This window comes from Punica granatum, chromosome 8, assembly GCF_007655135.1.
Source record: "Punica granatum isolate Tunisia-2019 chromosome 8, ASM765513v2, whole genome shotgun sequence".
In the NCBI taxonomy this organism is placed as follows: Eukaryota; Viridiplantae; Streptophyta; class Magnoliopsida; order Myrtales; family Lythraceae; genus Punica; species Punica granatum.
Window position 1 is genome coordinate 197291 of NC_045134.1, and position 23287 is coordinate 220577.

The 23287-nt window shown below is 37.7% G+C and overlaps 2 protein-coding genes and 1 long non-coding RNA gene across 5 annotated transcripts; all 3 read right to left on the reverse strand.

Annotated features, from left to right (window-relative positions):
- Window positions 1–1425: 1425 nt before the first annotated feature.
- LOC116187142 lies at window positions 1426–3241 on the reverse strand. The gene is made up of 2 exons (XR_004151998.1): window positions 2629–3241; window positions 1426–2550 (listed from the first exon to the last, which is right to left on the reverse strand). It is a non-coding gene; the product is annotated as an uncharacterized LOC116187142 (long non-coding RNA).
- Window positions 3242–4191: 950 nt separating this feature from the next.
- LOC116188506 (eukaryotic initiation factor 4A-3) lies at window positions 4192–8049 on the reverse strand. The gene is made up of 8 exons (XM_031517917.1): window positions 7482–8049; window positions 6803–7043; window positions 6510–6590; window positions 6141–6248; window positions 5814–5933; window positions 5292–5459; window positions 5004–5090; window positions 4192–4663 (listed from the first exon to the last, which is right to left on the reverse strand). The coding sequence occupies exons 1-8, from the start codon at window positions 7793–7795 to the stop codon at window positions 4550–4552; spliced, it is 1233 nt and encodes a 410-aa protein (XP_031373777.1). The 5' UTR covers window positions 7796–8049; the 3' UTR covers window positions 4192–4549.
- A 4372-nt stretch (window positions 8050–12421) lies between these two features.
- On the reverse strand, window positions 12422–22996 carry LOC116187628 (MAP3K epsilon protein kinase 1-like). Of its 3 annotated transcripts, XM_031516473.1 has the most exons (25): window positions 22673–22996; window positions 22152–22286; window positions 21741–21761; window positions 21478–21551; window positions 21283–21373; window positions 21119–21202; window positions 20758–20859; window positions 20272–20403; window positions 19648–19719; window positions 19024–19127; window positions 18567–18675; window positions 18004–18396; window positions 17558–17890; window positions 17430–17474; window positions 16394–16573; window positions 16213–16296; window positions 15890–15981; window positions 15714–15797; window positions 15395–15585; window positions 14846–15304; window positions 14321–14709; window positions 14090–14224; window positions 13563–13969; window positions 13349–13463; window positions 12422–13172 (listed from the first exon to the last, which is right to left on the reverse strand). In XM_031516473.1, exons 1-25 carry the CDS (start codon window positions 22730–22732, stop codon window positions 12996–12998), a joined length of 4068 nt encoding a protein of 1355 aa, XP_031372333.1. In that variant the 5' UTR covers window positions 22733–22996; the 3' UTR covers window positions 12422–12995. The 3 variants fall into 3 exon arrangements, with proteins under 3 accessions (XP_031372333.1, XP_031372332.1, XP_031372331.1); XM_031516472.1 differs by having other exon boundaries at window positions 14321–14706; window positions 14846–15585; XM_031516471.1 differs by having other exon boundaries at window positions 14846–15585.
- Between the last annotated feature and the right edge of the window lie 291 nt (window positions 22997–23287).

Below are 23287 nucleotides of genomic sequence, written 5' to 3' on the forward strand. Positions count from 1 at the left end.
TAGACCATATATATGTCATGATATCTAATGACATATTTTTACATTGTAAATTTATGAATTAATATAAAATCTACCTAAAACAAATTATAACATTTTCGATAACAATTCGCATATCTTTCCCGTGGCATCGCACATGTGCTTCTCACTAGTTATATTATAATATTGTAAAAATCCAATTTCTTTCTTAATTATAAATTATAAAAAATAGAAAATAAATCAATCATTTTTAAACAAAAAGAATAAAGATCATGAGAGGGTGACAAGGCTCTATTGCTAGCCACAATTGCCCCTGCCGAGGTCACCGGCAACTCCAAAGGTTGTCGGAAACCATGTATGGTCGACGGTGGCAAGGATCAAAGCAACCATCGCTCAGAGTCCCACTCCTCCTCTTCCAAATTTTTGGAGAGGGTATGATTGAAATAGAGAGTAACGGTCGCATCGAGCCATTTTTTCCAAAAAAGTTAGGTTTCAATTTCTTGTTTGGGTCGGTTTTCCAACTATGAAGCCTGCTTGAGAACCAAATAAGATAATTATTAAAAAAAATGTTATATAGTTGGTTTTCAGGCCGGCTTCTCTGGTTAACTCCTGTTTGCTTTTTATAAAATTAAACAATCTCTAATGTGTAATTTCAATATATTCAAAATAATACGACAAGAAAGAATGAATTAAATTTGGCCGGCGATAGAAACAAGTTGAAATTAGGATAGGAGCATGACAAATCCCGAAAGAGAAAGGGGTTTGAGTGAATCTCTATATCTATATTCTCGGGTCAGGTCGGTCTTCATTGGATTCTTTTTTAACTGAAAACCGAGGTAAGAACCGAATATGAAGAATTTTTTTTTTTTAAAAAAAAAAACCACCCAAGTTTCTGAACAGTTTTTTTTGTTCGGACTGTGTCGGTTTTTCGGGGTCCGGGCTTCTTGGGTTTTTGCTTACACCCCTAGACCGAAGTGGTCGACAAGGACCAACTCGACCCGAGTATATGTCTATATATTTCTTATTTTTAAAAAACAAAAATAAATCTATATACATATAGTAAAATTAACTACTAAATAATAATAAACTCCAGTCTATTTAATTATTTTGTAAATTTTTCCATTCAACCACTATTTGAGGAGTCAGTGAAGTTCGCCTAAATACGACCATTTTCTCTTATGTTTTTAAACAAATTCTTTGATATTCCTTCCTTCGCATCTTTACATTCACCAATATTAATTCTTTTATTGCCCATTTTAAACTGTGTTTTGAATCTATGGAAAGTGCAAGCAAGTTTTACTGTCACGGTGCTCCTTCAATACGAGTTAACATGTATGTAGTCTCAACCATATCTCTGCTCTTACATCAAATTCTATCTCAATGCACCAAATATGCCACCGAACATGTAGGAATGATGATCTTAGGGAAAGAAGAATGTACAGGCTAAACTTAAAAGAAAATAGCAAAGGATGCAAATAATCATAAAGTTTGTCCATGTTTTCATATTTAGCATGATCTTCTAAATAATAAATGAATTCAAGGATTATCACTTTTCATTGCGTTCAGATAGAAATTACAATTCAACCTCGGACGTGGCAACCGCGGGCTTGACAACCACCTCCCTGGATGTGATTGATATCACCTCTCGAGGTACCAAGAACCTCATTGCAAGAGGCGTTAGCCACCGGCGAGGCCCCACCTAGACCAAAATTAATTTCCAATAACGGGATCAATCTCGGACATGAGGGCCTTGGCAACGGTAAAAAACAGTCTTAAGAGGAGACTAAAATCTTATCCCAGGATATGGTGGTTGAGGGGGACGACCCACCACCGAGCTTGACTTTGAAATTGAAAGGCAAGGTCCACCACCGTGATGGAGCCTAAAATTGAATTCCAACTCTGCACTCAATATTGGGAGGGGGATTCTAGGCTTGATCTCTGAAGTGAAGGCCTCGTCTTGTCTTTCAATTTCAAGATGAACCTCAGGGTTGGAAGCCTTACCTGCATCACCGCCTCCCCAATTATGTCGCTCGGCCCTTATTGATGTTGTGAAAGTCCTCATTGTGGGGCTGTGCTGGGGAGGCCCTCACCCCGAGATTGATCCCACAATTAGAATTCACTTTTGGGCTTGATCTCGGAGGTGGTCACCACTCGCCTACAATCTCAAGAGGTTATGGACTGGAGACCTCACCCGGGGGTGGTGATTGCTCCAAGGCCCCAACCTCACGACGAGGTGATAGCACCTTCATGCAGGGATGTGGTAGCCACACTTTTAAGATGCCTGTGAAAAAAGTGATAATTTGTGAATTTATTTGTCAAGGGAAAAAAAATGCTAAATTTGACCGAGCGAGGATCTATCTATCTTGAGGTGGTAGGCGTGCTTAGCTCAGGATAGCACAGCTCAGGCCATGTTCGTTGCGTTGTAGTTGAAAGAGGGAATATCTTCCACTTCCACTTCCATAGAGGTGAAATCTGCTCCTGGTCCGCGATCCATCTGATGGTGAGGAAAAAAGGAATGGCCCTCTCTCTCCCTGCCTCTAGCTCAAACTCCGCCTCCGGGTAAGGGAGATCAAACTCCAAGAAGAGTAAATGGATCAGCAGATTGCATCACAATCACAATCACATCGCAGGAAAGTAGAGGAGAGGAGATACCCGATCCAATTCTAATCCTCTGCTGGTGCTAGTGCTAGTGCTAGTGCTAGTGCTAGTGCTAATTCATACTTTTGCTGGGCTGCTTTTAATTTCTCCCTTTTTCGTATTTAAAGCCCATCGTCCTCTATCTCCCTCTCCTCGACTCTCATCTCTCAACTCCTAGTGGTCATTTGGATTGCGGGTTAGGGTTATGGGGGGGGGGGGGGGGGGGGGGTTGGTTTTATCCAAATTTGTATAAAAACTTTCCTTAACCCTCCATAATGTGTCATAACCCACAATCCAAACAAGCTATTAGTGAAATTTCCATGACTGACATTTACATCTCAAGAAAGAGAAAATCTAATCCATCCTTTCTCATAAATCGCGGGCTGCATTTTCCTTTTAGGAATAACACTGAACAAAAAGCAACAAATGTATGTTTATATACTGTTATGGTCATGAATTTTGGCTAAGGGAGAAGAAAGAAAGAAGGGACTTGCTATCACTATTCACAACATATAAAGGGAAAATGGGAGTTTCATTTCAGTTTGATGCACTCTGGGCTTTGCCCGTGTCCAGTTTCCATATAATGAAGAGAGTGCCAAATACCACGGCCGTTGCATTACCCTCGGAATCATAATTAATTTTTAATAATAAATATTTTTTTATATATATTTTACATTTATATATAAATATTAATTTTTTAATAATAAATTCTTCATAAACTTTCACATTTATATATGCATACATAATAATATATTTGTCAACATTTACGATCATTACACCAAATTAAGTTAAGTTAGATCATTATTCAATTCGAAAACCAAACGCATATTGATCTAACTCAAGTGTATTTGTACAATGATTGTAAGTATAGAAAAATATATTATTGTATGAGAATATATATATATATATATATATGTATATGTATAATATGAAAGTAAACGAAAAATTTATTATTAAAATATTAATAATAAAAATGCTTAGAAAAAAATATAAATGAGAAATTATTATTAAATTAAAGAAAAAAGATAAAACAGTAATAATTATATTAGTAAATTTATGAAAGAATAGTGTTGAGTTAGTAGAGTGGTGATTTTATTTGAAAAATAAACGCAAGCTTAGGCTTCCTCCTCAGAGACTCCAAAATTAAAGACCCATTGGAGATAGTCTTATTTAATACTTTACGAGGAAGGCGGCTCTGACTTTCAAAGCCCAGCCGTGTCATTGAAGGAACGGTTCCGGCTGTGAACTGGATAGCTTGCCTGTACGTAGAGATGAGACTGGAGAAAGAGAGGAGGAATTCTGGCAGTGGCTGACCACCGATTGAGACAGACGACAAGGAAGCCAGGAGCCAAGCTTTATATGGATGTCAGCCCTTGCCCAAACAAAATCCTCACAAGTCACAGAGAGTTTCTTTGCACAGCCCGGTTACTCCATCACCGGTAGTTTCAATTTTACCACTGGAAATTCAACTGAAGCAGAGTAACTAACATCTCAGCAAATTCGTATTCCACCAGAGATTTCTTTCTTGAAGATGTGGAAAACAAACAAGTAATGCATGTGTGTGTCCGAGCTCACTGCTGCAACGCCAACACCATTAACTCACAAAAATTGAAAAACTTAAATAAGATCCCATCCTTCCAGCATTTAACATTAAGACCTGCAACCGCGTCAATATTAAGAAATATCCACCCACCCCGACCCAACCTCACACTAACTGTTATGTCGTTTGTTCCTCCTACACATTGGACCGCAGCAATCACAACCCAACTCCCATGTCAGTAAAATGTATATATTGTTACACGTCACAAGACCAAAAGAAACAACCAACTCCATCCCACAAAGTGCCAACTCTCATCAGTAACATCCACACTTGGGAATTTGATCAGAATATATAGATGAAGAAAAAGGAACAACTGATCATTATCTAATGCTCCTATCATATGAGATCCGCAACATTCATCGGCATTTCATCTATCTGGGTACTGTAGTACTGCTCGATGTCCCTCAGGATCTTGATATCGTCACTCTTGACAAAGTTAATAGCAACACCCTGCAGCCATTTTTTTTTTAAGGAATGGGGAGAAAAAAGAATCTTCAGTAATAAATATTCCACAAGCTCATCTATGCATTTCAATATTCATCACCAATAATGGGAGAGGAAGAAACAACAATTCAATCAACTGTGAAGGCCAAACTCAAGTCAGCCAGAACCCAACCCTTCACGCGATTTACTAGTTTCTTAAGTGTATAACTTGCAAATGAATTCCATACAAGAAGAGATTCTACACGTGAAACTAGACAAGAATATTGGTATGATGCAAGAACGATTGCATCCCACAATTGCATAGCACGATGTCTAGTTTACTAGCTAGGGTCAAGTAAGTTATTACCTTGCGTCCAAAACGACCAGATCGACCAATGCGGTGAATATACAGCTCTCTATTGTTTGGCAGGTCATAGTTAATCACCAAGGAAACCTGAATAGAGGGAAAGGAAAACATCAAACACCTTTGGACATGATATTTTCTACACCCCACGTCTGTTGACAAAAGCCCAGCATCAAAAGAGAGAAGCTGACACTTGAGACATTAGCAGAACACCACCAAATCAGGACAGAACAGCCTACTAAGAATATTGGAGACAGGGAAGAAAAAGCATACAAGGACAGTTGGACTAACCTGTTGAACATCAAGTCCCCGGGCCCAAACATCTGTTGTGATCAGCACTCGTGTTGCGCCTGATCGGAATTCTGCCATGATTGCATCTCTTTCCTTTTGAGGCATGTCCCCATGCATTGATGAAACAGTGAAATTACAACTGCGCATCTTCTCAGTTAACCAATCCACCTATTCCAGATACTCCATTAGACATGAACAAACCACCATATAAAATCCAATTGACTATCCATCTGATTGAGACCTGTTTCTCGTGAGATCATTTTTAGGGTCTTCATACTTGGATCTAAAAGAACTGACCAGCACCAAAGGGGGCAAAAACTATAAACATCTGATGATTTTCTTAAGAAAAGGACCAAAAATGTTGGACCTAAATGAAACTATGCCGCATCCATTTCATTTACAAATTAGAGAAATTTTTCCTTCATGAGGGACTTCTACCACATCTTCTCCACATATCCCAATCTAGGAAAGCAATAGACACAACATTAGTGGGACTGAAGCCCAATAGTGAAGAAACCTTACCTTCCGCTTTGTGTTGCAGAAAATAACAGCCTGCGTTATAGTTAGGGTATCATAAAGATCACACAAAGTGTCAAACTTCCACTCTTCCCTTTCAACTGCAACAAAAAATTGCTTGATGCCCTGGATTGAAGAAGTAAAAAGTTGTATTACTTTCTGGTTCTGCTACTTCATATGATTATCAACAAAGCAAAATGTTATTGAATGTATCTATAGGATGGGCAGTTGGTCAGATCTAGTATGGATAGCAAACTGAAAGCTTATGAAGGCAAGGGCTAGCTATATCAGAAAATAATAAACTGGCGTAGAAAAAAGATACATTATACTTACCTCCAAAGTCAATTCATCACGCTTCACAAGGATCCTCACAGGATCTGTCATAAACTTGCTTGTGATTTCCAATATCTCATTGGGTAGAGTAGCAGAGACCAGAACAACCTACAGGAATGAGGTAGTCGAGATTAGCACCCACTGCAACATTGCTCCTTATCTTTTGTTAGGCAAGGTTGTTCTCTGCGTGTTTCCTAATGGCTAATCTCTTTCTTCCCCAGCATCAAGAAAAACTAAGAAACATGTCTCCTGAAAAGTCAATGCTTTTGTCCAAGTGTGAAAAAACCAACTCCAACTTTTAATACTTTGACATAGACAACAGAACCTAATTAATATGGGCTATATAGCAGGTTTCAACCAATAAAGTACCTGAAGCTCTGGGGGCAGATATCTGTAGACATCATAGATTTGATCCTTAAAGCCTCTGCTCAACATTTCATCAGATTCATCCTAGAAACATTAAAAAATGATTCAAGTACTTGCGAAATTTGAGCCAAAGTAAAAAGAAACAAATGTATATATATATATATATATATATATATAATATTGAAAAAAAGAAGAAAAGAGAGAAGAGGTACTGAAGACATTAAATAGAAATCAAAACCAAAATTCATGCTGGTTATTCTGATAAAATGGCAAAGATAAGGGAACTGTGCACTCACAAGGACAAGTAGTTTAATCGCCCTTGTACGCAGTGTCCTCCTCTTGATCATGTCACAAACTCTGCCAGGAGTTCCAGACACCACGTGAACACCGTGCTCGAGCTTTCTGATATCTTCTCCCAAGCTTTTGCCTCCGATACAAGCATGGGCTTGTATGTTCATAAAACTACCAATAGTCAGTATAGTTTTCTCTGTCTGCGATGCTAATTCCCTTGTAGGCGACAAGATCAATGCCTGCACCCTGTAGGGGAAAAAAAAGTTAAGACTCGTACATTTCAACCACGCAACATTAGAAGAGAGGATATCAACCAGTTGCAACACAAGACCATTTCCTCCTGTCCTAGAATCAGGGATTCTTTCAAAAATGAGCTGATTGCAAGACAGGCAAGTTATACTGCATCACCATAAAAGTTGCACTAGCATTCCGTGTAAGCGAGGGTTGAAGCAGATATAGATGATAACCTAATGGTCGCCCTAAGATACCATGCTCAAATTTACAAGCCTCGCGCTCATCAAGATAACAGCACAGTGAACCGGAAAGGGAAATTGCAGCGCAAGCGAAAGAGAGAGAGAGAGAGAGAGGCAGGGTGAATGAGGAAGTTTGAGAGTTTTATTTTATTAGGGTTTTGGTTTTTTCGGTGCAGGGAGGGAAGAGAGGAGGTGGGGGAAAGGCGCGTACTCTCGGCTGGAGGTATCGACAATCTGGCAAACGGTGAGAGCGATCATGGAGGTCTTGCCGGTACCAGATTGGGCCTGGGCGATGACATCCCGGCCGCTGATGATGGGCATGACGGCTCTCTGCTGGATGGCGGAGGGCTTCTCAAAGCCGTAATTGTAGATCCCACGGAGTAAGTCGTCCTTGAGCTCCATCTGGTCGAAGCTGACGACGATCTCCACCCCGGGCGTGGTCTCGAAGATGAGCTGATCATCCTGCGCCGACGCTGCTCTGCGGCGGTTCGCCGGAACCACGGTACCTGCGGGGGTTGCTGCCATGGGATGGACGAGAGAGAATAGGAGTAACACCTTATTCTTTATTTAACTCAACCTCAAGCCTGAGGGTGAGCGGAGCGCAGGAGAGGGAGAAGGAGAGGGAGTGAAGGATGCAGTCTGGATTGGATTGGCTTGGCTTGGCTTTGCTTTCTTTCTTCGTTATACGTATCGTTCGTTCGTTCACTGCGATGCGACCGACTTCTTTCCCCAATTTGCTCGCACCCCAAAAGATATAAATAAACAAAACAAAACAAAATTTGGGAAATTAGGTTAGGTTTCGTTTTGCGTCCCCTCCCGGCGACGGCGTACTCTTTCTCTCACATTCCTCCTTTCCTTCTTGTTTTTTTTTTTGTTTTTTTGTTATTGGGTTTTGGCCCATTTTTCTTTCTGCTGCCTTTGCTGCTATATATACATACTACTAATAATTCAAGCTGTGGCCCAAAATTCTCAGAAATAGAGAAAGAAAGGGGCAGGGCCCAATTTCATCATAATAATCAATCCATTCATTGAAGGCTCGCAGGCAATTTGAATCCAATTCCCAAGGCCAAAATAAAAATAAAAATGGATGGATGGATGAATATAATTGGTTTTTTAGGGACTATTTACTTTTGTATAATTTTTCAATTTTTCAGAAATTTTTTTTCTCAAAAGCAGAATATTATCACTAACATAAAACTGTAATGATTTTTCTCAAAAGATTTTCTTTTATACTATTAAAATTAGAAAAAGCTCTTTTTTAGTTCTCTAACATTTAATTAGCCAATTATTTCTTTTTCTAATTTTTTATTTATGACTTTTCCTTCTTATTTATATTTATTAAACATAATTTATTTGCATAAGATTTGAGCCCCAATACTAGATTAGTGATTACCTTACTATGAATTGTGATATTATAACTTTAGTATTAGTAAACGTATTTTTTATATTTTTCAATGGACAAATATATTTAGAAAATGAGAAGAAACATAGAGAATAAAAGTGAGAATTAGTTCTCTAAAAGTAAAGAGGCCCTTAGGCTCTCACCTTCTTACCCCTTTATAATATTATTAGTTTTCTTGATCTATGAGTTGTGCGTGACTTTTACTACAGATATAATTGTATCTACATGTTCAAACTTTAATTATGTTTAGTTAAATTCCAAAATTTTAATCAATAAATAACTCCTTTTTCGATAGTATGTAATATCTAATAATTTTATCTAAATAACTTACTGAATCGTGATTAATTCACATATTACTACTATATTAGAGAAAGAGCAATGATGTAACTTTTTCAAAATTCATTATTTCTCCAATTTGAAATTAGTATGCTAAGTTTTGAGGCCAATTTTATAATTACCTTAAATTTTGAGGATATATTAAAATTAAAATATTTGACATCTAAACATATTTATGCACATATATTAAAATTATTGAGTGTTTTTATTTATAAACCTTTATTTTTATTCGTTTTATTATTAAATTTAGTCTTATTCAATCCTAATTATATATATATATATTTATAATTATGTCATTATTTATTACAATATATTCAACTTAATTAGTATTCAAAAGTTCAATGACCCTTAACTTATTTGGATCTTTTGGACTTTAGGATACCAAGATTCACAAAAAAAAAAAAAGAATAGAGAGAGATCATCTTTAACTATGTTATCATTCAATATTCAAATCATCTAGGGGTGATTTGTCTCAAATACTTAGCTTGTGTTTGGTTTTCGAGTTAGATCATGATCCAATTCAACTTGATTCCGTGTAACGATTGCAAGTGTTAATAAATATATGAACGTGTGAGAATATACATATGTGTATATATATATATATATGCGAAAGTAGATTGAGAATTTATTATTAAAAAATTAATTATAAAATTAGTTAGGAAAAAGTATGAGTGGAAAATTGTTATTAAATGAAGAAAAAGACAAAACATTAATAATTGTAGTGTTGAATTTTAAGAATAATAGAATTGAGTTGGATAGAGTAAAAGTTTTTATTTGAAAACCAAAGTTAGGTGTGGCATTTTAAGAAGGGTGGCATTTTCAGACAAAAGGAAAAAAAGGTGGGATTAGTGAGCTTGATTCCCAGCCAAAATTAGCAGAGGGAGCTGATTATTTCGACCGGAAAATATGTTTAGGTCGTAATGACCTTTTGCCCCATTTGGTGGTGAAATTACAGTTGCTAATGTTTTCACATTTCTATCCATATGATAGTGTCATATGTACTTTTATAACCCTATTAATTGTCTTATGGTCAAATTTATAGATAGAGATAGATTGTTGTTGTTTCCTTTCCTATCATAGCGAAACTTTTTTTGTTTTTTGGGTAAACTGACTATCATAGCAAAACTGAAGCAAAGGAAAACAATTTCCCAATTTATCCATCTCTCTTTGTCAAAGTCTCACCCTAAGGGAAAAAACCCACAAACAACGACAATGCCATTGCCATTGCCATTGCCATGCCACACTTAATAATCACATTATGAGATGATACCCTTCTGAATCTATACATATATATATATATATATAATAACAGTTCGAATTTTCATCCAGTTACATAATCAAAAATAAAAAACGGAACTCTCTCTGGTTATCACATCATCATTTATATTTATATATAAGGAAATTTATATTTTTTATAAAAAATATTCTCATATGGATTATCCTAATTGGATATATTCATAATATTTTCTTATTTAATCATATAGTAGAATATATGAATTATATTCACATATAATACAATGGAATATAACCCTATAAAGGCATTATAATTTGCGTGGCCATATGCATATATATAAATATACCAATATATATATATGTATTGTATAATTATATATAAGTATAATTATAAAGAATATTTTAATGTATAGTTGCCATTTGCATGATCCTTTTTATCTATATATATATATATATATATCACGAACAATCAAAATTGAATATAGTGGCGTGGATCTTTTAAAAGAAAACAACAATATGGAGCTAAACCGTAAGTTCCTAATTGTTGGGAATTATAATCTCACATGAACCTAATCACTTATTGGCCTAGTGTTATTTTATAGGGTATCAAAGTTAGGTCACGCTTCAACGCGTATGTGTGTGAACTAACGTCATGCCATTTGAAATATCTCTTTGTCGATGGGCAGTCGAAGTGCGCCCATGTCTGGCCCGAGTGTGGAACTCTTGATCTCTTTAAAATCTAAGTGCGGAGAGAAACTCGCATCATCTTAGTCCAGTCCAAGCGTGACCTCATTGTCAATTGTCATCTCCCTCCTTTAGAGCATGGACGTCCAGTCTCGACTCGTAGTTAGTTCTTGAGAGCGACTTGTTCTAGTCCACGTGGCACATGTAGGTGAATACCAAAGCCACACGTTGCCACGTGAGAGCAAGCGTTGAGAGTAAAAAATCCCACGCAGAAAAAACTAAGAAGAATCTAATGGGTCTATAAGAAATTGAATACTGCAATCTATCAGTTCGACCTTTTGGGTTGGATATGAACTCAATCGCTTATAGGCATAATAGATATTTTATACTAATGAATATCGTTTCTCCTATTTTTTTTTTCTTTTTATGAACTGCCATAGGCGACTTTGCTTGCCTATATTCAATGCGCCCCAAATCACACTCTAGATTCAAGTGGCAGGGATTCGATTGACTCTGTAGATGCTATCCTACAATGAGATAACTTCTTAGCTGCATAAGAACAATTCATCTAAGAGACGATCCAAATTTTTTTCCTTATATTCCGTTAGGAGTTTTAGGTCGACAACTTAAATTCATATTAGAGTTTTTGTTAAGATATTAATAACTATATCACATTCAGAAAACATAGTATGAAAAATTATAAATTAATTATTGTTTTAGCATTGTGTCCAAAATAATTATTTTTTGTAAACTTCTTCTATTTTAATTTGCTTTGATATGAAGAATAACAATACTTATTTTAACATTTAACTATGTCACAAATAACTCTATTATTATCCTGCAGTATTATATGAATATATCGAAATATAGATGTTGATATTTTTAATCTAATGATGACTATTATATTTTATTAGATATTATATAATTTTTGGATATTTAATTTTTGCATTAGACGTCTATATACTTAGACGTCCGTACACTGAGAAATCGAGATTTGATACTTATGAAGTTAACAACATACAAATTCCAATATACGCTACCCAATAAATATGTGAATACAAATAGATATTATTTCTTATGGTTTTATTTTTTGAATCTATAATTATATTTATATATATTTGACCAGAATTTATAAAAAAAATTTAGTGTCTTACATATCTTCCTAAGGTAATTTCTTAGATTATCTTTTCCCTTTTTTCCAATTCAAATATATATATACACTATCCAATTGTTTTTCAAAATTTTATTTTTAGTCCAATTCAATTATATACATTCCAATTGTTTTCTAAATTTTATTTTAGATTATATGATCCCAACCTAAAATACTATATTTCCGAACAAGATCGTTAAGGGGAAACCAGCCTTTATTAAGCTCATTTGTTATCACTTTGACAGAATGAAAATCACTAAGTCCAATACTCCCCAGCACAAGTTATGGAAATGTAACATGATTACTATCAATATAATATTATAACATAATTATTTTGATTTAAAAATTAGAAACATTTCACCCGCGGTTGTTCATGTTTTCATCAAATTTTAAATTATACATACACATTTGTACAGCAAGCTGCAGAGGGAATCTAAACTGCAAACCCCAAGCCAACAAACAAGTCCAATCCCCGCGGCGCCAATTTTTGCATACAAGAAGACAGGGGGCCAGGTCAGGCCATCGTTATATATCTTCAATATATATACTTATAAATAAGACACACAATCCCATCATCCCCTCTCGCCCAAACAGAATGCCGGCTTGGCGTATCCATGGTTATATATTACAATTACAGTAGCCGCCACAAGCAAATCGCATCATCTTCAGACACCCCCCCAGAAAGCAAAAGAAAAGCTTTAACTCAGGAATTTACACGCCCATTGCTAAAACTGGACGAATCACAATGAGCGAAAGAGGCTTTGCATGCACCCCAGTCCAGACTAACAGACACACACACAAGTAAGAGAAACAAAATCCCTCCCTTTGTTCGAAACATGAAATAACTTAAAGAGGGATGGGAAAAGTGTTGGAATACGGGGTGGGGGTGGGGGCTTTCCAGCTTTTCGGGGCAAGGGTTACTATAGCACGGTGTTAATGTGAAGAGCTTTAAGTAGTGATGTTGCCATTTGCTTTACCAAGACCTGGCCTCCAGAGCTTTGCCCATCCCTGCGTTCCTCGATCAAGTTTTGGAGCTGCTGGGGCAAGTTGTTCTCCACTATTAGTTGCTTCGGTCTTGGGTGGTGCTCGTACACAGCCTACCATTTTATCACATACACACACAAATCAATCAGCACAGCAGAAACTTTCGTGATATCTCAGCTAACTTACTGTTAAAATTTTTCAACTCCAAAAAGAACCCCGGATCGCATCCCAATGTATATCATCATCCACATAGAAAGATGGAGGGACGGACGGATATAGAGTTACCAACCTTGATCAGTTTAAGCAGATTTAGACGAGCGATAGCATCCTGATGATCCAATCTTGCAATGAGCAATGGTGTCAGACCATTAACAGCTAGTGTCGTGTTGATTCGAGAAGATTTCCTGCATACCAGATACGCAGCGAGTAGATACCACAGCTCAGTTGTGACAATATATAACAAACTAAGAGGGAAAGGGAAAGCATGGCTAACAGATACATACGTAATTATTTTCAAGAACGGCTCCAAGATGTGGACGAAATGCTGTTCGGGACAACAATGGAAGAAGTTGACTAACTTTTGAACAGCATCCTTCTTCATCAGTGCCTGTTCCACTTTCCGGTTGTCATTGTCATGAGCAAGGCAAACAGCAATGGAGTCCAATGCTGTCACGGACCAAAACTCATCATCAAGCAGTCTCAAGTACACGTCGAGGCCTCCATGGGCCCTCAGTTGCTCCCTTGAGTTCCTTGATGCATGTGCCATATCACACAATAACGGCAATGCCCATTGCTTGAGTGGCGAATCGGTTAAAATGAAATGCATCAAGTGTGGAATGATCCCATTCTCAGCTGCCTGCTCTTGCCTCCTTTTGTTTATTTTGCACAGGTTGAATAGTGCAATCAGAACCTTCACAACAATAAATATTAATACAGGCATTAGTATTCCTTGGACAGTGGAAAATCTCCATCATAGTTAAAAATTTACAGCACAGATTATAGAATTGTCAAATGGATAAGAGAAGCTTACTTCATGATGTATCTGAGAAATCAAAGGCCCGTCCTTTAGTTCAAGATTCGGGATCAAATACTTAATTGCCTCTGCACGTTGGAGACTTTCCAAGCAATTCGGATCCGTAGACAAGTGATTGATGCACATGAGAATCTTAAAGATAAAACAGGGAGAGGAGCATTAAAACATGCTGGTTAAGGGTTCAACAACCACAATAATCGATCAGTGATGAGATAGAGATAACAGTACCTTCAAGAGTATAGGACGCTCTATTCTGTTGAACATCTGGAAAAGACGTATCAGTAAACCCTGACTACACATATGCGACTTAACGGTGGTATCTGCTTGTGCAAACTCAAGAAGAAGATCTGCAACTTTTTCCAAGTATTCTCGGGCAACATCTGCGTTCAGTGTCGAGACCATGTGCAACAGTAACCCTGATGAAGCAGCACTCCCAGGTCTAGCATTCAAGACACCTGAACCAGAAAGCACACCTGATGTTGTCTGGGAGGCTATTCCTGATGTGGAAGCAACTCCATCTGATGCCTGCTGTCCTGCCTTTTTATGCACCGTTGTCCTCTGCGAAGTCCTAGGCATAGAGTCGAGATTTCCATTTTCCCTTCCATGGTTGCTGACTTCTGGTTATATGGAGAAGATTAGATTACTGAAACTGAAAAGCGAGAAGCAGATTGGCAGCAATAAATCATGGTTTAACTTCGAAATGTAATCCCAAAATCATAAGCAAGGAAAAATTATATAATGCAGGGCAAGAACCTGCAAATTCAGCCATGAGAAGGTCCAGTTCTCCATTCGTCTTCTTATCATTAGCTGCATGGAGTAGAGGTAAAATACTTTCATGCCTTTCTAATCCTGACAAGTGCCGGACATATTCGAGTTGCCCTGAAAAATGACGGGAAGGCGGCTCCTTCTCCAACAAGCTAAGCAATGGACGCACTTGCTCTTGCTGAGCAGAACTTGAAGTAGAGAACCCATTTGATGCACCATCTGTCACTTTCAAAGGCTTATCTGTGGACGTCCTATTGGCAGAGATAGAAATTCGCTGTGGTTTAAGGTCAATTTCTGCTGCCGAATTACTTGACTGAGGCTTGTCTGTCTCTGCAGTGAGCGGATGCGGAAGATCCAATCCTTGAGTATGTGAGAATGACGCACGAGAAGGTTCTTGAGTTGCAACTGAAAGAGCAAGATGATCCCCATGCCTATGCTTGAATAAATCTGACTCGGTTGTGGAAAGTGGAGTTTCAATTTGATTGAAAGCAGGATGATTTGGGTCCAACTGACCGGAGCGAGGCTTTCGAGACATACCATCTACTGGAAAGCCAGCACCTCCAGACATAGAAGCCAGCCTAGTTGCCTCGTTTAAGCTGTAAAGTGTATTTATGAGTCTAAGTAGAATTCCGTTCTTGGCGGCAATGCGGCAAAATTCATTCCTGGGAGTTGATCGCTGAAGCTTAAAGACCTGCCACATGCCATCAATGGCTAGATGAACCATTTCCCTGGATTAAAACAATTGAAACAATCCCAACTGATCAATAAAAACTGGAGGAAAGCAAAGGCTGCTCATCGGCCAGCTTTCTTATTCTACTTATATCATGTTAGACTAATTGGCCTTGGCTCTACAAACCTGTATTTTGCATAATCAGCCTCCAGAAATCCCGCAAGAACAGGAATTCCACGGCAAGCTATGAACATTTGGAGTGTTAGAGAGCTGCAAAAAGTATGAACCCACAGTAAATTGAATCAACCTCAAGTGAGAGAGACGCACAACAAATTAATTAGAGGAGAAAGCAATAAGATAACCTGGACTGACAAAGCTGCTGAATGAAGCAAGCTGCCTCCATACGAATTTCTCGGGGCTGATTAGGGACTGCAAAGCTCATCACAACAGGGATCTGTCACACAGCAACGTTTTACCATATCATCGGTATTAAAACAACTAATGTCAATGACAAAGAGATCATTTCTAGTAAGCAAATTGTTCTTAATTCTTACTGCCTGGTCAAACAACAGAGACGTGCAGTCTACCATATCTCCCATGCAAAAAGATGAACACTGGAAGATTTGAGCGAAACTGCCCATTCATATAGCGGAACAAATGTTAAAGACTTTTTTGTGGCACTTACCAAACCAATGAGACAAGCATTTTCTTGGAAAACGGTGTTATCTTTAATGATCTTATTGATGATCTGAAGCACTGAGGCAATGACCTGGAATAGCAGGAAAAGCATTTGCTTGTGGTCAGGTTATTATCACGAATGAACCTTAATCATATATTTTAAGGACGACTTATGATATTTTGCGTACACGGTTGTTGGGAAGTTCCAGTAATTCCATCAAGGGAAGCAAACCATGTTGGCTAACAAAGACAAGTTTCTGATCTGGACGCTGGTGGAATATAGCTATAAGCTTCTGACATGCAGACACAATCACATCTTCCGGTTCCTCTGGCCTCAAAGATGCAACTAATCTTCCAAACTCAACAGCCTGCCAAGTGAAAAATTCATCAATAATCAGAATAAGTCGAGAAATGGAATTAGCAAGAAGAGGTTAAGGTTGTCCATTTTAACTTCCGTAAAACTACATCAAAGGACATAAATTTTCTCAAGGTAACACTTTAAAAATAATTTTTTCAAATTTTAATCCTGAATAGTGGATTATTATACCTAACAGAGTAAGAGTTAAATAAGACACCTTGGTATGTGTGTGTGTATATATATATATATATATATATAAAAGAAAAGGTATTAAATATCCTTAAAAACTCATTATACACAACTTAGCTGCTGCTTTTACCAAGTCAATTCCTTCAAAGGAAATTATCAAGATCAAAACAATGGCGCATTAAAAACCTGAAAGCCATCAAAAATGATTCAAAATTTTATTTGCAGAGGGTAGTAGAATATCTAAATACCGTCACATAAAGAGACTGATATAGCAAGACTGGCTGTATAGGCAAAGGCGCAAGCAAATTATGGAGGTGACAGTGGAAATAAATTTGGGCTATGAAATGCAGAGAGAAACCCATCTGCAACTTTGCAAAATACCAAAGGAAAATGCAGCTTGCTTTATGTCTATGCAATTTTAAGCTCGCTCCAATTTTCATAAATGACAAATCAGATTACTTCAATAAAGTGGAATATCACCAATACTGAATGGTGTTTTACCAATTATCACCTTCAGAATTCAAATTTGCTAGCAGAATAAGAAAGAATGGTAGATGGTAAAAAACGACGCTATGCACATGCAAGTATAGATAGTTAAAAGCAGTGCAAAATTAACGTAGAGGTGGAAAACATTTGAGAGAAGGGATGTAGGATTAAGGGGAGAGGAAGTGGGCTACCTGCAAAGGGAAGAGATGCTCCCCTGGCAATTTTTCATCAAAAACCTGATACAAAGATAACTAACATCAGCACCACCAAGCCCACGACAGGGTTACTAAAAAATTTAGGGTTAAATATTCACACATACCAAACCATCAATATCAATCACATCATCCTTCAATGCATCCATCATCAAGCGGAGCAGATTGCGGCCGCCATTTGACTGTACTGGTTCATTCTCCATTTGTTTTTGAGCTATTGTTGCCCGAAGTTTGGTAGCAAGATCATTTTTCACAGCATCAGCAGCATATCCATTGCCTTGATTTACATGTGATGCTGACATAGAAGATGATGCTTCACCAGCTCGATCATCCATGGATTTATCTACTGGCTGAAATAAATCGTCCAAGGAAGCATCTCCTGGGCTGTCACTAAATCTACTCAGCTCATTTACTCCCATATTCAGTGACATCTTTGAAGCCTTCAATGAACATCAAACATACCGTTCAATTACTATTCAGCGAGAAAGTTTTAAGCAGGATCCAGATCTCAAAGCTGCCACATATACTTAAAACCAGGGACAAGGTAGCTAACCATTTTAAGAGTAGTATCTTGATTTCTTGTTCCAAAACCAAACGAACTACTTCCCGTATGCTTTGAACTTCCTCTTCCCACATCCTTTGCTACATCTTTATTCCTTGATTTAGAATATCCTACCTCCCCATTTATCACTGCTTCATCAGAATTACCCTTATGTGGAAGCTCAGAAGGCTCCAGTTGATCAGAGACAGTTTCTGATTCAGTGGTTAATCTCCCAGAACCACTTCGCAGAGATGACTTTTCGAGGATGGCCAAAGTGAGAACCTGATCCGACAGAAGATCCTCTTCGATATCTTCTGTCTTGAGGTCACCGCGTTTTTCATCAGATGCTCGATATTGATCAGTTGTGCCTCTTTCTGATTCCCCAACATCATCTTTCACAGATGGCTGACATGTAACAATCAGAGTATGAACAGAATACAAGATAAGTTTGAGCACCAAAATATTCATAAAGCAGAAGAATGAGAAAAGCTTGAGTCATTCCCATGCAAGAAGCCAGCAAATAATGTTCCCATAAAGAGTCCAAAATAAACAAATAAACTGATACAAGTTCTTACAGTCCCAAGTTCAGAGGCGATTGCATCTACTTCCAGTGTAGCTGGACTGTTGCTAAGGTGCTGAGGATCAGCACCCTCTGAATCAATTGGAATATCTTCCTGTATATTCCTGGGGAGAAAAACCTTTCTTGTGATTAAACCATTATAAGATAGGTTTTGGTGAAGGACGAGAAAAAATAAAGTTTCCCAATTCTATTCTGAATTGACCAAACAGCAATTATATTTCTCATATCTCATGCATTAATATTAAAGAGCTGCTGAATATGTATAAACAAAAAATTCTAACTACACAGTGCAACAGCATATTTATGAGGTTCACAACAGGCAGCACATACTTGTAAATCAAATGCATGAATAAAATTGAGCGATATGAAGGTCTATATAGATACTCCCTTACAAAAAAGTCTGCCAGCATATACACAATCAAATGACAACATGCTAACTTAGATAAAATTACCTTAGAGTTCCACTATGGCGAAGAGAAGACTGAAGAGCACGCCTGCAATTCTGTATCCAAGGATGCGAGAGCAGTGTCTTTGCATCAGGCCTCTGCCTGGCATCCTGAAATTCACAAACACAGAGAAAGCAGTTAAAAAGCAATCATAACTGACTAGGCAAATGGGTTTACCCGTGAAGAGTCCAGAACAGGTGAAGTTGACATCGAAATGTTAATCATGCTCCAATATCCATGGCAGATAAAGATCCTAAGTTATCAGAAGAACTATTACCGAACCTATGAAAAGCATTTTTTTGATTCCAACATGAGAGGACAGCCAGGAAACAGTAGCACAGATCTTCTGTGTATTGTTTGCACTGGACAAAGAGATCAATAATATCCTTTGCCATGAGCTCCAAACAATTCAATGCTATATACATATCGGCCAACTCTTTCGCTTCCAAATACCTGAAGCTAAAATGGCAAAGTTGAAGCCAGAGCCGTGGATTTAAAAGTCAAACTGTAGAGTTTGCTCTCTCCTTGACATCCCCTCTGATGGTTTATCTTTACAACTCGAAAAAAAGAAAGGGGGGTGGGGTTGGGTTTTCAGATTAAAAAAGTTGACACAACAAACTTTCAGCTTACCTTCTTAAAGCATTGACGCAGAAAATCAGTGATGTCAGGGGATAGACTATCAGGAATTGGAGGATGATCATCCTGCAAAAAAATGGAGAGTAAAAAGAAAACCTACAAATAAATATAACTTTCAAATTTCACCTAAAGGACAACAATAAGAGGATTAGTTTTAAATGGTTGATTAATGGCACTGAAATGCAAAATTGCTGGCATTAAATGATCAAATTCATAGTCAATGTCCGTGGTCATAAAAAACACTGGGGACAGGATTTGAAAACATCCACCAAGTTTAAGCAACAAATTTTCCACATAAAACCTTTCTCCATTTTCTTTGGATGTACAAAAGGAGAGTCGTTATAGAGCCTCAGATGGAAATGAGTCCTCCTGTGAAGGCTTTGTTGGTAGATAGATTCAGGATATACATTGTTGGTATAACCAAAGTTAAGGATGGAATATACATGCAATTCTCGACGTGATTGATTTATCTTTCATATCTGTGAATAAAAGGGTTTGCATCCTCTTGGCGCCCTTCTCAATAATAAAAAAAATATCCTTTCGTGCATCTTGCATTGAAGTTTGTGTTGAATCAGGAAAGATTACACAACAATTAGGGTGGTTGCTAAAGTAGCATACCTGGACGATACGAAAAAGAGCTGGCATAGGCTGCAAATCATAGTAAGGAGGCACACAAGTAAGAAGTTCAATCACTGTACAGCCAACACTCCAAATGTCAGAAGCAGCGCACACCCCCGACATTTCAATAACCTGAGAAACAAGCCATTCTGAATATTGTGAGGCTCCTTGCACATTTAATGATGCCTTGAAAATGCCATACACGTATGCTAACATGAGGTCAATGCAATAAAAGCAATTATATAAACAACCGCAAATTACTTAATTATGTGTATATGGTCACCAAAAAAAAAAGAAAAAGAAAAGCTCTGATTATGTGATTTGTGATGGTCAGAGCCCAACATTTTGCATGAGCATCCAATAAGACAACCACTTTGATATGTTCTTACATTGGGCTATTAAATAGCAAGACATCTGATACGGACAATGCTGACACCTTCCATTCTAGGGAGTACAGATTCAGCAATGCCGAAGACAATATATTACCTCTGGTGCCATCCAGTAGGGTGTTCCAACAACAGAATGTGTATTGACGTCAGCCTCATTTAGCTTTGTTGCAACGCCAAAATCAGCAAGTTTCACAAGGCCCTGTAAGCACGCACTGGGATTAGAAGATCAACTGAAAGCTGTTTTGATTATCAGGATTAGAGCTAATAACTTGAAAAGCGAACATCTATAAATTACTAGACAAGCAGAAACGTATGGCAACCCATGCTTAAAGATCCAGAACAAAAGGATGCATAAAGAGAAAAACAACGTCAAAGATGGCATGAAAGCAACTTATCAACATCAATTAGAGAGGTTTTTCTCTGTATGTAGGGACGAAATTACAGGGGAGGCACATTACCTCCTTGGTTGTCAAAATGTTTGCACCCTTAATATCTCGATGAATAACACCCTGTTCGTGCAAATAGACCAGTCCTTCCAAGACCTGTAATTACAAGGGAATACGTTGCAGCCCCAGAAGACATATACTTGACTCACTGCAAAAGAGGAGGAAGTTGAGATAACCTGGGCAATGTAAACGGCCACCAATGATTCCGGGAAAGGGCCAAACTTGTTTGGCTTGATAATATTTGCCAGTGACCCATTTTCGACATATCTAATCACAAAATTACAGAAGAATGTAATTGACTTTCCAAAATAAATTTTATCAACCATAAACAGTACATATTTCATTGCAAAGAGAAACTTAAGATCACATACTCAAGTACAATATGGAGATGAGTCTTTGTTTTCAGCGATCCCAGATACTTCACAATGTTTTTGTGGTTTAAATTCTGTCCAAGAGGAAGAAAAATCCAGTAGAAACACTTTAGCCACAACTGATTCCCTTTTAATGATTGGGCGAACCCAGATACATCAATTTCCAGACAAGTCAAGTCCATAAAAGAGATTATATTCATGTTATGCCCAGCAAGACAAAAATGCAAGTGAAACTGACAAAAAGCCACAGGATAAACAAGTACCTTCAGTAGATCAATCTCTTGCTGAACCCGTCACGTATTCCACGAGCATATGAGTAACAAGAAAAAAATAACAGCAAACTTGTGAGCAAAGTACATAGGGAAAAGTGGATATAATACATGGATACATATTGAAAATTTTGCTTTAAAACCAGAAATGTTCAAACACAGCCATATTCTCACAGGGGAAATTCCTCACCAAGGTAAGCTAGCTTAAAGATTAAGAAAGATGATAGTGAAGTAAACCTCATCTTGAGAGCAACTGATAAAGCATTGCATTTCATTGTTATGCAAAAAACTCATTAGAAAGGGCACCAAGACGATGCCAACCCATTTACAGATACACAAAACAAAAAAAGGAAAATATAGCAGAGTGAGCGAACTTTTTTTTTTTTTCCTGTTTTCTTTACAAACCATTATGATATTAAGATCTTCCTGGGCAATGTTCTCCAGAGAAACTTGCTTGATAGCAACAAAATCTCCATTCTCCAAGTCCAACCCCTTGTAAACTCGACCATATGCTCCTTTCCCAATTTCATCCCCAAGCATCTACAGCAGCAAGATATTCAGAAAAGAGTTTATATAGGCACTCATTGCAAGCAGATCATTGACCCATCATTTAAACCTATTCATGAGCGCAACATTCATCAGAATATAAAGAGCAGGAACACCGCAGGGGCCGCGGAAAAGTAAAGTTGCAAGCCCTAATAGCTCGTAAGGCCTATCATTTTATTAGTCCTCGTGAAATTTAAGCAGGGAGCCAATACTTTATTCAGTTAAGGCATCAGCTCAGCCACTATAAGTAGAAGTACGAAGAAAACGAGATGCTGGGAGAATTCCGAGGAACCAGACAAAGAGAGGGAGGGAAGGATGGAGGGGAAGGGAGAATTGAGGAGCTTCAACTTCAAATAAGAAGAATTGAAGGTGGAGCTTACATATTTGTTGTCGAGGGTCTTGGATTTGTGGAAATGGGAGGACGTAATCTGGCGAGACATGGTCTGGTGATGCAGCCGCAGCTCCGTATCCCTCCCACAGAGCAGAGGAACCCTAGAAATCCTCCATTCGGTCGTTTCCTGATGAATGTCGGAGGCGCATAAGTGATTAAGGCTGAGGCTGAGGGAGGACGGATTTCACTTTCGATAGGGGCAGTGATCGGACGGACGGTCGGAGGAAATGGCAACGGATGGGACAACAAAAGGTGGACTATAGCATCGCGAGTTGTTCGAGAAAGAAAAGTTACGGCATTTTTTTTGTGGGGGTGGGGGTGGGGGGTGGAGGGCCGATCGGGGAGCTTTCCAATTCCGGAAGTGATTAGTGGTTTTGTTGCGGGTAAAATTAAATTATTTTAATTTAATTTTATTCGTAATAAAATAAAATAATTTATATAAAATCAAATGATGAATTTTATTTATATTATTATTTTTTTCATAATAAAATAAAAATAATTCATACAAAGTCGATGTCATACGTAATCATTTATATCACTTTTTTTCAAAATCAAAATCTAATATTAAAATTTTAATTTAAAACTAAACGTAACATAGAAATCC